The sequence below is a fragment of the Salmo salar genome, chromosome ssa09, assembly GCF_905237065.1.
Source record: "Salmo salar chromosome ssa09, Ssal_v3.1, whole genome shotgun sequence".
In the NCBI taxonomy this organism is placed as follows: domain Eukaryota; kingdom Metazoa; phylum Chordata; class Actinopteri; order Salmoniformes; family Salmonidae; genus Salmo; species Salmo salar.
Window position 1 is genome coordinate 157,832,871 of NC_059450.1, and position 15,000 is coordinate 157,847,870.

At 47.0% G+C, this 15,000-nt stretch overlaps 1 protein-coding gene across 1 annotated transcript in view; it reads left to right on the plus strand.

The window, feature by feature from the left end:
* Positions 1–15,000, plus strand: part of prdm10 (PR domain containing 10) — an 85,103-nt gene that overhangs the window by 67,605 nt on the left and 2,498 nt on the right. Inside the window, exons 16-23 of the mRNA XM_045724930.1 lie at positions 1–175; positions 4,758–4,868; positions 6,215–6,415; positions 6,709–6,852; positions 6,984–7,145; positions 7,610–7,735; positions 9,183–9,345; positions 14,916–15,000. The exon at positions 1–175 is cut by the window's left edge and continues 5 nt beyond it; the exon at positions 14,916–15,000 is cut by the window's right edge and continues 13 nt beyond it. Of these exons, the coding sequence (XP_045580886.1) occupies positions 1–175; positions 4,758–4,868; positions 6,215–6,415; positions 6,709–6,852; positions 6,984–7,145; positions 7,610–7,735; positions 9,183–9,345; positions 14,916–15,000 (1,167 nt within the window). The remainder of the gene's footprint in view (positions 176–4,757; positions 4,869–6,214; positions 6,416–6,708; positions 6,853–6,983; positions 7,146–7,609; positions 7,736–9,182; positions 9,346–14,915) is intronic.

The window sequence follows — 15,000 nt, forward strand, 5'->3', positions numbered from 1 at the left end:
GGATAAACTGAGAGAGCACATGCAGCGGATGCACAACCCAGAGCGTGAGGCTAAGAAGGCCGACCGTATCCATCGCTCCAAGGCCCTGAAGCAGAAGGTTCCCACCACAGACTTGGAGAGCTTCATGTTTAAATGTCGCATGTGTATGATGGGTTTTAGACGTCGAGGTATGCTGGTGAGTAGTGATACTGGCTTCCTAGATTACACTGTTCTGGGAGCTTGAGTGGCCTACCACTTCACAGCTGAGCCGTTGTTGCTCCTAGACTTTCCCATTTCACAATAACAGCACTCACAGTTCACTAGGGGGACAACTCTAGCAGGGCATAACGTTTACAAACTGACTTGTTGGAAAGGTGACATCCTATGAGCGGTGCCGCGTTGAAAGTCACTGAGCTCTTCAGTACGGGGCCATTCTACTGCCAATGTTTGTCTATGGAGATTGCATGGCCGTGTGCTCGATTTTATACACCTGTCAGCAACACTTGTGGCTGAACTAGCCTAATCCACTAATTTGAAGGGGTGTCCACATACTTTTGTATATATAGTGGATGTCTTTGTGTGTGTATATGTGTATGTGTGTGTAAATATATATATATATCGTTCAAAAGTTTGGGGTCACTTAGAAATGTCCTTGTTTTAAAGAAAATCACTTTTTTTTGTCCATTAAAATAACATCAAATTGATCAGAAATACAGTGTAGACATTGTTAATGTTGTAAATGACTATTGTAGCTGGAAACGGCTGATTTTTAATGGAATATCTACATATGCTTATAGAGGTCCATTATCAGCAACCATCACTCCTGTGTTCCAATGGCACGTTGTGTTAGCTACATTTATTTAAAAAAAATAATATATTTAACATATTTAATATTTAAGTCCTTTATTTAACCAGGTAGACGAGTTGAGAACAAGTTCTCATTTACAACTGCGACCTGGCCAAGATAAAGCAATGCAGATTCGACACAAACAACAACACAGAGTTACACATGGAATAAACAAACATACAGTAGAAAAGTCAATATACATGGTGTGCAAATGAGGTAGGATAAGGGAGGTAAGGCAATAAATAGGCCATGGTGGCGAAGTAATTACAATATAGCAATTAAAACACTGGAATGGTAGATGTGCAGAAGATGAATGTGCAAGTAGAGATACTGGGGTGCAAAGGAGCAAGATAAATAAATACAGTATGGGGATGAGGTAGTTGGATGGGCTGTTTACAGATGGGCTATGTACAGGTGCAGGGATCTGAGAGCTGCTCTGACAGCTGGTGCTTAAAGGTAGTGAGGGAGATATGAGTCTCCAGCTTCAGTGATTTTTGCAGTTCGTTCCAGTCATTGGCAGCAGAGAACTGGAAGGAGAGGCGGACAAAGGAGGAATTGGCTTTGGGGGTGACCAGAGAGATATACCTGCTGGAGCGCGTGCTACGAGTGGGTGTTGCTATGGTGACCAGTGAGCGGAGATAAGGCGGGGCTTTACCTAGCAAAGACTTGTTGATGACCTGGAGCCAGTGGGTTTGGCGACGAGTATGAAGCGAGGGCCAGCCAACGAGAGCATACAGGTCGCAGTGGTGGGTGGAATATGGGGCTTTGGTGACAAAACGGATGGCACTGTGATAGACTGCATCCAGTTTGCTGAGTAGAGTGTTGGAGGCTATTTTGTAAATGACATCGCCGAAGTCGAGGATTGGTAGGATGGTCAGTTTTACGAGGGTATGTTTGGCAACATGAGTGAAGGAGGCTTTGTTGCGAAATAGGAAGCCAATTCTAGATTTAATTTTGGATTGGAGATGCTTAATGTGAGTCTGGAAGGAGAGTTTACAGTCTAACCAGACACCTAGGTATTTGTAGTTGTCCACATAGTCTAAGTCAGAACCGTCCAGAGTAGTGATGCTAGTCGGGTGGGCAGGTGCAGGCAGTGATCGGTTGAAGAGCATGCATTTAGTTTTACTAGCATTTAAAAGCAGTTGGAGGCCATGGAAGGAGGGTTGTATGGCATTGAAGCTCGTCTAGAGGTTAGTTAACACAGTGTCCAAAGAAGGGCCAGAAGTATACAGAATGGTGTTGTCTGCGTAGAGGTGGATCAGAGAATCACCAGCAGCAAGAGCGACATCATTGATGTATACAGAGAAAAGAGTCGGCCCGAGAATTGAACCCTGTGGTACCCCCATAGAGACTGCCAGAAGTCCGGACAACAGGCCCTCTGATTTGACACACTGAACTCTATCAGAGAAGTAGTTGGTGAACCAGGCGAGGCAGTCATTTGAGAAACCAAGGCTGTTGAGTCTGCCGATAAGAATGTGGTGATTGACAGTCGAAAGCCTTGGGCAGGTCGATGAATACGGCTGCACAGTACTGTCTCTTATCGATGGCGATTATGATATTGTTTAGGACCTTGAGCGTGGTTGAGGTGCACCTGTGACCAGCTCGGAAACCGGATTGCATAGAGGAGAAGGTACGGTGAGATTCAAAATGGTCGGTGATCTGTTTGTTAACTTGTCTTTCGAAGACCTTAGAAAGGCAGGGTAGGATAGATATAGGTCTGTAGCAGTTTGGGTCTAGAGTGTCACCCCCTTTGAAGAGAGGGATGACCGCGGCAGCTTTCCAATCTTTGGGAATCTCATACAATACAAAAGAGAGGTTGAACAGGCTAGTAATAGGGGTTGCAACAATTTCGGCAGATAGTTTTAGAAAGAGAGGGTCCAGATTGTCAAGCCCAGCTGATTTGTACGGGTCCAGATTTTGCAGCTCTTTCAGAACATCAGCTATCTGGATTTGGGTGAAGGAGAAATGGGGGAGGCTTGGGCCAGTTGCTGCGGGGGGTGCAGGGCTGTTGACCGGGGTAGGGGTAGCCAGGTGGAAAGCATGGCCAGCCGTAGAGAAATGCTTATTGAAATTCTCAATTATCATGGATTTATCGGTGGTGACAGTGTTTCCTAGCCTCAGAGCAGTGGGCAGCTGGGAGGAGGTGCTCTTATTCTAACCACTAGGCTACCTGCTGGTTACTGGCCCAACGCTCTAACCACTAGGCTACCTGCTGGTTACTAGTCCAATGCTCTAACCACTAGGCTACCTGCTGGTTACTAGTCCAATGCTCTAACCACTAGACTACCTGCTGGTTACTAGTCCAACGCTCTAACACTAGGCTACCTGCTGGTTACTAGACCAACGCTCTAACCACTAGGCTACCTGCTGGTTACTGGCCCAACGCTCTAACCACTAGGCTACCTGCTGGTTACTGGCCCAACGCTCTAACCACTAGGCTACCTGCTGGTTACTAGTCCAATGCTCTAACACTAGGCTACCTGCTGGTTACTAGTCCAATGCTCTAACCACTAGACTACCTGCTGGTTACTGGCCCAACGCTCTAACCACTAGGCTACCTGCTGGTTACTGGCCCAACGCTCTAACCACTAGGCTACCTGCTGGTTACTAGTCCAATGCTCTAACCACTAGGCTACCTGCTGGTTACTAGTCCAATGCTCTAACCACTAGACTACCTGCTGGTTACTAGTCCAACGCTCTAACCACTAGGCTACCTGCTGGTTACTAGACCAACGCTCTAACCACTAGGCTACCTGCTGGTTACTGGCCCAACGCTCTAACCACTAGGCTACCTGCTGGTTACTGGCCCAACGCTCTAACCACTAGGCTACCTGCTGGTTACTGGTCCAACGCTCTAACCACTAGGCTACCTGCTGGTTACTGGTCCAACGCTCTAACCACTAGGCTACCTGCTGGTTACTAGTCCAATGCTCTAACCACTAGACTACCTGCTGGTTACTAGTCCAACGCTCTAACCACTAGGCTACCTGCTGGTTACTAGACCAACGCTCTAACCACTAGGCTACCTGCTGGTTACTGGCCCAACGCTCTAACCACTAGGCTACCTGCTGGTTACTGGCCCAACGCTCTAACCACTAGGCTACCTGCTGGTTACTGGTCCAACGCTCTAACCACTAGGCTACCTGCTGGTTACTGGTCCAACGCTCTAACCACTAGGCTACCTGCTGGTTACTAGTCCAACGCTCTAACCACTAGGATACCTGCTGGTTACTGGCCCAACGCTCTAACCACTAGACTACCTGCTGGTTACTAGTCCAACACTCTAACCACTAGACTAGCTGCTGGTTACTAGTCCAACGCTCTAACCACTAGGCTACCTGCTGGTTACTAGTCCAACACTCTAACCACTAGACTAGCTGCTGGTTACTAGTCCAACGCTCTAACCACTAGGCTACCTGCCGCCCGCACAAAAAAATGTTTAGTATTTGGTCCTATATTCATAGCATACAATGATTACATCCAGCTTGTGACTCAACAAAATGGTTGGATGCATTTGCTGTTTGTTTTGGTTGTGTATCAGATTATTTAGTGTCCAATAGAAATCAATGGTAAATCATTTATTGTATCAGTTTGGAGTCACTTTCATTGTAAATCAGATTAGAACATGTTTCTAAACACTTCTGCATTAATGTGGATGCTGCCATGGTTACGGATCATCCAGAACCAATCGTGAATAATGATGAGTGAGAGAAAGTTACAGATAGGCTAACCTCCCCTTGTTGTTGTAATGGTATTTATGCGTCTTAACTTTCTCAGAAAAATGTAAAAATTGCTTCACTGTGCTAGTAATTGTGGAGGGCGCTGTATGTCAGTCTGTGTGGTTTTATACTGACCCTACTACACTCTCTCTCTCTCTCTCTCTCTCTCTCTCTCTCTCTCTCTCTCTCTCTCTCTCTCTCTCTCCCCATAGGTGAACCATCTATCTAAGCGTCACCCTGAGATGCGCATAGAGGAAGTTCCTGAGCTCACTCTGCCCATCATCAAACCCAACAGAGACTACTTCTGCCAGTACTGTGACAAGGTACAGCTGTCTGTCTTGTCTCTCTGTCTGTCTTGTCTATCTGTCTTGTCTATCTGTCTTGTCTCTCTGTCTGTCTTGTCTATCTGTCTTGTCTCTCTGTCTGTCTTGTCTATCTGTCTTGTCTCTTTGTCTGTCTTGTCTGTCTGTCTATCTGTCTTGTCTCTCTGTCTGTCTTGTCTCTCTGTCTGTCTTGTCTGTCTTGTCTCTCTGTCTTGTCTCTCTGTCTGTCTTGTCTATCTGTCTTGTCTCTCTGTCTGTCTTGTCTGTCTGTCTATCTGTCTTGTCTCTCTGTCTGTCTTGTCTATCTGTCTTGTCTCTCTGTCTGTCTTGTCTATCTGTCTTGTCTCTCTGTCTGTCTTGTCTCTCTGTCTGTCTTGTCTGTCTGTCTATCTGTCTGTCCTGTCTGTCTTGTCTCTCTATCTGTCTTGTCTCTCTATCTGTCTTGTCTCTCTGTCTGTCTTGTCTGTCTGTCTATCTGTCTTGTCTCTCTGTCTGTCTTGTCTGTCTGTCTTGTCTATCTGTCTTGTCTCTCTGTCTGTCTTGTCTATCTGTCTTGTCTCTATGTCTGTCTTGTCTCTCTGTCTGTCTATCTGTCTGTCCTGTCTGTCTTGTCTCTCTATCTGTCTTGTCTCTCTATCTGTCTTGTCTCTCTGTCTGTCTTGTCTGTCTGTCTTGTCTGTCTGTCTTGTCTCTCTATCTGTCTTGTCTCTCTATCTGTCTTGTCTCTCTGTCTGTCTTGTCTCTCTGTCTTGTCTTGTCTGTCTGTCTTGTCTCTCTGTCTGTCTTGTCTCTCTGTCTTGTCTTGTCTCTCTGTCTTGTCTCTCTGTCTTGTCTTGTCTCTCTGTCTTGTCTTGTCTCTCTGTCTTGTCTCTCTGTCTGTCTTGTCTGTCTGTCTTGTCTGTCTGTCTTGTCTCTCTATCTGTCTTGTCTCTCTATCTGTCTTGTCTCTCTGTCTGTCTTGTCTCTCTGTCTTGTCTTGTCTGTCTGTCTTGTCTCTCTGTCTGTCTTGTCTATCTGTCTTGTCTATCTGTCTTGTCTCTCTGTCTGTCTGTCTATCTGTCTTGTCTCTCTGTCTGTCTTGTCTCTCTCTGTCTTGTCTGTCTGTCTGTCTTGTCTCTCTGTCTTGTCTCTCTGTCTGTCTTGTCTATCTGTCTTGTCTCTCTGTCTGTCTTGTCTGTCTGTCTATCTGTCTTGTCTCTCTGTCTGTCTTGTCTATCTGTCTTGTCTCTCTGTCTGTCTTGTCTGTCTGTCTTGTCTCTCTGTCTGTCTTGTCTGTCTGTCTTGTCTCTCTGTCTGTCTTGTCTATCTTCACAACATGCTAACATACACTGTAACCCCTCCCCCAGGTGTATAAGTCGGCCAGTAAGCGAAAGGCTCACATACTGAAGAACCACCCTGGGGCGGAGCTACCCCCCAGCATCAGGAAGCTCCGCCCAGCCGTTCCCGGGGAACCCGACCCCATGCTGAGCACGCACACGCAGCTGACCGGAACCATCGCCACCGCTCCCGTTTGCTGCCCGCATTGTGCCAAGCAGTACAGTAGCAAGGTACCATCTCGTTATAACATAGTGGTGGTGTTGGGCAGGAACAAAACCCTGCTCATTTTGGAGACTAATCAAGTGTTGATATTTACCAGGGTCTGGGTAAGTCATTTAGCAGACGCTCTTATCCAGAGCGACTTACAGATTGGTGCATTCACCTTCTACTAGACTGTCGAGGGATGTCTTTGTGCTGGGTTGAATCAAAAGCCTGCTCTCTTGTTGAGTTGTAGGAAGTTTTCTTATGGACCTGCCCCTTGCCGTGTGTCCCCCCCCCCACCCCCACCCCCACCCACCCCCAGACTAAGATGGTGCAGCACATCCGTAAGAAGCACCCAGAGTACGCCCAGCTAGCCAACACCATCCAGGCTCCCCTCACCACTGCAGTCATCTGCTCTGCCCCTGCTGTCATCACCACTGACGGTACCACTTCTGAGGCTGTGGTGGTGAGAACACACACACACACACACACACACACACACACACACACACACACACACACACACACACACACACGTACAGAGATGATGATGGTGTGATTTGAGATGTCCAATCAACCAATGTGTTGTTTCCCCAGACGACAGACCTGCTGACCCAGGCGATGACGGAGTTGTCCCAGACCCTCACCACAGACTACCGCGCTGGGGATTACCAGAGGATTCAATATATACCAGTCAGCCAATCAGGAGGAGGGATCAACCAGCCTCAACACATACAGTTACAGGTGGTCCAAGTTCAGGTAAGACCCTAACCCCTAGACCCTAGACCCTAACCCCTAGACCCTAGACCCTAACCCCTAGACCCTAACCCCTAGACCCTAAGCCCTAGACACTAGACCCTAACCCCTAGACCCTAACCCCTAACTCCTAACCCCTAGACCCTAACCCCTAGACCCTAACCCCTAGACCCTAACCCCTAACCCCTAGACCCTAACCCCTAGCTCCTAGACCCCTAGACCCTAACCCTAGACCCTAACCCCTAGACTCTAGACTCTAACCCCTAGACCCTAACCCCTAGACCCTAACCCCTAGACCCTAACCCCTAGACTCTAGACCCTAACCCCTAGACCCTAACCCCTAGACCCTAACCCCTAGACCCTAACCCCTACACCCTAACCCCTTCAACCAGTCTCAACACGTAACAGTTACAGGTAGTGCAAGTTCAACCTGTAAAAACATGATGTACCTGATCTGTGTGTCTCAGGCGGGCTCTCCCCACTCCCAGCATTCCACCGTGGATGTTTCCCAGCTCCATGATCCCCATGGTTACAGCCAACACTCCATACAGGTGCAACACATACAGGTGTCAGAGGCAGGACAGCACACGCAGGTAAACACTCGTCTCTTCACGCTGCCGCCTTAGCCGCTGTCATTTCTCAAGATAGAATACTAACTTCTTACTGGGGGTACTAACTCCTTACTAGGGGGTATTAACTCCTTACTAGGGGGTATTAACTCCTTACTGGGGGTATTAACTCCTTACTAGGGGTTCTAACTCCTTACTAGGGGTATTAACTCCTTACAAGGGGGTATTAACTACTTACTAGGGGTATAACTCCTTACTAGGGGGTATTAACTCCTTACTGGGGGTATTAACTCCTTACTAGGGGTATTAACTCCTTACTGGGGGGTATTAACTCCTTACTGGGGGGTATTAACTGCTTACTAGGGGTATTAACTGCTTACTGGGGGTATTAACTGCTTACTGGGGGTATTAACTCCTTACTGGGGGTATTAACTCCTTACTGGGGGTATTAACTCCTTACTAGGGGGTATTAACTCCTTACTGGGGGTATTAACTCCTTACTAGGGGTATTAACTCCTTACTGGGGGTATTAACTCCTTACTAGGGGTATTAACGCCTTACTAGGGGTATTAACTCCTTACTAGGGGTATTAACTCCTTACTAGGGGGTATTAACTCCTTACTAGGGGTATTAACTCCTTACTAGGGGTATTAACTCCTTACTGGGGGTATTAACTCCTTACTGGGGGTATTAACTCCTTACTAGGGGTATTAACTCCTTACTGGGGGTATTAACTCCTTACTAGGGGGTATTAACGCCTTACTAGGGGTATTAACTCCTTACTAGGGGGTATTAACTCCTTACTAGGGGGTATTAACTCCTTACTAGGGGGTATTAACTCCTTACTGGGGGTATTAACTCCTTACTGGGGGGTATTAACTCCTTACTAGGGGTATTAACTCCTTACTGGGGGTATTAACTCCTTACGAGGGGTATTAACTCCTTACGAGGGGGTATTAACTCCTTACTAGGGGTTCTAACTCATTACGAGGGGGTATTAACTCCTTACGAGGGGGTATTAACTCCTTACTAGGGGTATTAACTCCTTACTGGGGGTATTAACTCCTTACTAGGGGTATTAACTCCTTACGAGGGGGTTTTAACGCCTTACTGGGGGTATTAACTCCTTACTAGGGGTTCTAACTCCTTACGAGGGGGTACTAACTCCTTACGAGGGGGTACTAACTCCTTACTGGGGGTATTAACTCCTTACTAGGGGTATTAACTCCTTACTAGGGGTTCTAACTCCTTACGAGGGGGTATTAACTCCTTACTGGGGGTATTAACTCCTTACGAGGGGTACTAACTCCTTACTGTACTCTGAACCTGTACTACGTTTTAAAGCAAATACTGAGTTTACATTTGACATTTTGCTCATTCAGCAGACGCTCTTATCCGGAGCTACATAGTACATTCAACAAGGTCTGTATCAATCCAACAATCGACCAATCGTCCTCTGTTGTTCCTGCAGGGTCAGCCTCTTAGCCCTTCCTCCCAGGTGGCCCAGGAGTTAAGCCCCGCCCAGCTGACACCTGTGACCCTGGCCCAGAGTCACGCCCTCCAGACGTCATCCAATCAGCAGGGCTCTGTGCAGCACGCCTACATCCCCGGCAACTGGAACTACCGAGGATACCGTGAGTACCTCTGCCTGGCTTGGGCTGGGCTCCGCATGCACCAGATTTTTAAAGCGTATGATATACAGTGGCTTCGGAAAGTATTCAGACCCCTTGACTTTTTCCACATTTTGTTACTATTCTAAAATGTATTAAATCGTTTTTCCCCTCATCAATCTACATACAATACCCCATAATGACAAAGCAAAAACAGGCTAAGGCATTTTTGCAAATGTGTGTGTATATATATATATATATATATATATATATATATATAAAAAAAAATGAAATATTACATTTACATAAGTATTCAGACCCTTTACTCAGTACTTTGTTGAAGCCCCTTTGGCAGCGATTACAGCCTTGAGTCTTCTTGGGTATGACGCTACAAGCTTGGCAACACCTGTATTTGGGGAGTTTCTCCCATTCTTCTCTGCAGATCCTCTAAAGCTCTGTCAGGTTGGATAGGGAGCGTTGCTGCACAGCTATTTTCAGGTCTCTCCAGAGATGTTCGATTGGGTTTAAGTCCGGGCTCTGACCTGGCCACTCAAGGACATTCAGAGACTTGTCCCGAAGCCACTCCTGCATTGTCTTGGCTGTGTGCTTAGGGTTGTTGTCCTGTTGGAAGGTGATCCATACCAGGCAGTGATGCTCTCGATGGTGCAGCTGTAAAACCTTTTGAGGATCTGAGGACCCATGACAAACCTTTTCTCCTGAGGGGGAACAGGTTTTGCCCTTTTCACGACTGCCTTGGTTAGTTTGTTGGTGATGTGGACACCAAGGAACTTGAAGTTCTCAACCTGCTCCACTACAGCCCCGTCGATGAGAATGGGGGGTGTGCTCTGTCCGCTTTTTCCTGTAGTCCACAATCATCTCCTTTGTCTTGATCACGTTGAGGGAGAGGTTGTTGTCCTGGCACCACACGGCCAGGTCTCTGACCTCCTCCCTATAGGCTGTCTCATCGTTGTCGGTGATCAGGCCTACCACTGTTATGTCGTCTGCAAACTTAATGATGGTGTTGGAGTCGTGTTTGGCCATGCAGTCATGGGTGAACAGGGAGTACAGGAGGGGACTGAGCACGCACCCCTGAGGAGCCACCGTTTTGAGGATCAGCGTGGCAGATGTGTTGTTACCTACCCTCACCACCTGGGGGGGCGGCCCGTCAGGAAGTCCAGGATCCAGTTGCAGAGGGAGGTGTTTAGTCCCAGGGTCCTTAGCTTAGTGTTGAGCTTTGAGGGCACTATGGTGTTGAACGCTGAGCTGTAGTCAATGAATAGCATTCTCACATAGGTGTTCCTTTTGTCCAGGTGGGAAAGGGCAGTGTGGAGTGCAATAGAGATTGCATCATCTGTGGACCTGTTGGGGCGGTATGCAAATTGGAGTGGGTCTAGGGTTTCTGGGATAATGGTGTTGATGTGAGCCATGACCAGCCTTTCAAAGCACTTCATGGCTACGGACGTGAGTGCTACGGGTCGATAGTCATTTAAGCAGGTTACCTTAGTGTTCTTGGGCACAGAGACTATGGTGGTCTGCTTAAAACATGTTGGTATTACAGACTCGGACAGGGACAGGTTGAAAAATGTCAGTGAAGAAACTTGCCAGTTGGTCAGCGCATGCTCGCAGTACACGTCCTGGTAATCCGTCTGGCCCTGCGGCCTTGTGAATGTTGACCTGTTTAAAGGTCTTACTCACATTGGCTGCGGAGAGCGTGATCACACAGTCTTCCGGAACAGCTGGGGCTCTCATGCATGTTTCAGTGTTATTTGCCTCGAAGCGAGCATAGAAGTAGTTTAGCTCGTCTGGTAGGCTCGTGTCACTGGGCAGCTCTCGGCTGTGCTTCCCTTTGTAGTCTGTAATGGTTTGCAAGCCCTGCCACATCCAACGAGCATCGGAGGAGGTGTATTACGATTCATTCTTAGTCCTGTATTGAAGCTTTGCCTGTTTGATGGTTCGTCGGAGGCTATAGCAGGATTTTTTTTATAAGCTTCCGGGTTAGAGTCCCGCTCCTTGAAAGAGGCAGCTCTACCCTTTAGCTCAGTGCGGATGCTGCCTGTAATCCATGGCTTCTGGTTAGGGTATGTACGTACGGTCACTGTGGGGACGACGTCCTCAATGCACTTATTGATAAAGCCAGTGACTGATGTGATGTACTCCTCAATGCCATCGGAAGAATCCCGGAACATGTTCCAGTCTGTGCTAGCAAAACAGTCCTGTAGTTTAGCCCCTGCGTCATCTGACCACTTCCTTATTGAGCGAGTCACTGGTGCTTCCTGCTTTAATTTTAGCTTGTAAGCAGGAATCAGGAGGATAGAATTATGGTCAGATTTGCTAAATGGAGGGCGAGGGAGAGCTTTGTACGCGTCTCTGTGTGTGGAGTAAAGGTGGTCCAGAGTTTTTTTTTTTTTCTTCCTCTGGTTGCACATTTAACATGCTGATAGACATTTTTTAAAACTGATTTAAGTTTCCCTGCATTAAAGTCCCCGGCTACTAGGAGCGTCGCCTCTGGGTGAGCGTTTTCTTGTTTGCTTATGGCGGAATACAGCTCGTTGAGTGCTGTCTTAGTGCCAGCATCAGTCTGTGGTGGTATGTAAACAGCTACAACTCTCTTGGTAGATCAAATCAAATGTATTTATATATATAATAGATATACAGTATATGTAGAATGTGTACTAGATAGTCAATATCTGTAGTATGTGTTTATGTATTAGATAAACAGTATCGCAAATCAAATCAAATCAAATCAAATTTATTTATAAAGCCCTTCGTACATCAGCTGATATCTCAATGTGCTGTACAGAAACCCAGCCTGAAACCCCAAACAGCAAGCAATGCAGGTGTAGAAGCACGGTGGCTAGGAAAAACTCCCTAGGAAAAACTCCCTAGAAAGGCCAAAAACTTTGAAGAAAACCTAGGGGGGAACCGGGCTATGAGGGGTGGCCAGTCCTCTTCTGGCTGTGCCGGGTGGATATTATAACAGAACATGGTCAAGATGTTAAAATGTTCATAAATGACCAGCATGGTCAAATAATAATAATCATAGTAATTGTCGAGGGTGCAACAAGCACGTCCGGTGAACAGGTCAGGGTTCCATAGCCGCAGGCAGAACAGTTGAAACTGGAGCAGCAGCACGGCCAGGTGGACTGGGGACAGCAAGGAGTCATCATACCAGGTAGTCCTGAGGCATGGTCCTAGGGCTCAGGTCCTCCGAGAGAAAGACAGAAAGAGAGAAAGAGAGAATTAGAGAGAGCATATTTAAATTCACACAGGACACCGGATAAGACAAGAGAAATACTCCAGATGTAACAGACTGACCCTAGCCCCCGACACATAAACTACTGCAGCATAAATACTGGAGGCTGAGACAGTGTAGTGTGGTCTACACCTTATCATGAGATACTCTACCTCAGGTGAGCTATAGCTCGAGACTTCCTTAGATATCGTGCACCAGCTGTTATTTACAAAAATACATAGACCGCCGCCCCTTGTCTTACCAGACGCCGCTGTTCCACCCTGCCGGTACATCGTATAACCAGCCAGCTGTATGTTGATGTTGTCGTCGTTCAGCCACGACTCGGTGAAGCATAAGGTGTTTTGTCACCTCCCTGACCAAGGCCTTTCTCCACCCGATTGCTCAGTTTGGCCGGGCGGCCAACTTTAGGAAGAGTCTTGGTGGTTACAAACATCTCAAGGATGATCAATGGAAACATGATGCAACTGAGCTCAATTTAGAGTCTCATAGCAAAGGGTCTGAATACTTATGTAAATAAGGTATCTGTTTTTTTATTTTATTTTAAATTTGCAAAAAATGTCAATAAAACCTTTTTTTGGGGTATTGTGATGTCATTATGGGGTACTGTGTGTAGATTGTTTAGGATTGTATTAATTTAATCCGTTTTAGAATAAGGCTGCAATCTAACAAGTCGAGGAGTCTGAATACTTTCCGAAGGCACGGTAGCTACCTGATATGTAAAATACCTATCCAGGCGTTATAAGGTCTGGCATGCGTCAGCAACACCTGGTCAGAGGAACGCTCCCGTTACCTGTTTCCTTTATATAGTGTTCCTTTGCTCACTCCCACTCACGGATTTAAAAGCGTTGGATTAGGGTTAGAGGATGTTTAAACAAGTTGAGCTCTAGGGAATATCCCGTCCTATTAAATCCAAGTTGAGCTCTAGGGAATGTCCCGTCCTATTAAATCCAAGTTGAGCTCTAGGGAATATCCCGTCCTATTAAATCCAAGTTGAGCTCTAGGGAATGTCCCGTCCTATTAAATCCAAGTTGAGCTCTAGGGAATGTCCGTCCTATTAAATCCAAGTTGAGCTCTAGGGAATGTCCCGTCCTATTAAATCCAAGTTGAGCTCGATAGGGAATGTCCCGTCCTATTAAATCCAAGTTGAGCTCTAGGGAATATCCCGTCCTATTAAATCCAAGTTGAGCTCTAGGGAATGTCCCGTCCTATTAAATCCAAGTTGAGCTCTAGGGAATGTCCCGTCCTATTAAATCCAAGTTGAGCTCTAGGGAATGTCCCGTCCTATTAAATCCAAGTTGAGCTCTAGGGAATGTCCCGTCCTATTAAATCCAAGTTGAGCTCTAGGGAATGTCCCGTCCTATTAAATCCAAGTTGAGCTCTAGGGAATGTCCCGTCCTATTAAATCCAAGTTGAGCTCTAGGGAATGTCCCGTCCTATTAAATCCAAGTTGAGCTCTAGGGAATATCCCGTCCTATTAAATCCAAGTTGAGCTCGATAGGGAATGTCCCGTCCTATTAAATCCAAGTTGAGCTCTAGGGAATGTCCCGTCCTATTAAATCCAAGTTGAGCTCTAGGGAATATCCCGTCCTATTAAATCCAAGTTGAGCTCGATAGGGAATGTCCTGTCCTATTAAATCCAAGTTGAGCTCTAGGGAATGTCCCGTCCTATTAAATCCAAGTTGAGCTCGATAGGGAATGTCCCGTCCTATTAAATCCAAGTTGAGCTCTATAGGGAATGTCCCGTCCTATTAAATCCAAGTTGAGCTCTAGGGAATGTCCCGTCCTATTAAATCCAAGTTGAGCTCTAGGGAATGTCCCGTCCTATTAAATCCAAGTTGAGCTCTAGGGAATGTCCTGTCCTATTCAATGAGACGCAGTGAATGAGGACACACATCGGGAGAGAAATGGTTAGAGATTCAGGCCATAGCTTAACAGTATGTTGAACCGACAGAGACATTATACTGACTGACTCTCTCCTCTCTCTCCTGTCTCTCTCCTGTCTCTCTCTCTTTCCTGTCTCTCTCTCTCTCTCTTTCCTGTCTCTCTCTCTCTCCTGTCTCTCTCTTTCCTGTCTCTCTCTCTCTCTCCTGTCTCTCTCTCTCTCTCTCTCCTGTCTCTCTCTCTCTCCTGTCTCTCTCTCTCTCTCCTGTCTCTCTCTCTCTCTCCTGTCTCTCTCTCTCTCTCTCTCCTGTCTCTCTCCCTCCCTCCCTCTCTCTCTCTCTCTCTCTCCTGTCTCTCTCTCCTGTCTGTCTGTCTCTGTCTCTCTCTCTCTCTCTCTCTCCTGTCTCTCTCTCTCTCCTGTCTCTCTCTCCTCCCTCCCTCCCTCCCTCCCTCCCTCCAGCCTCCGAGATCCAGATGATGGCGCTGCCTCATACCCAGTACGTGATCGCTGAGGCCAGCACTCCTGTCACAGGGGTCAACAGTGC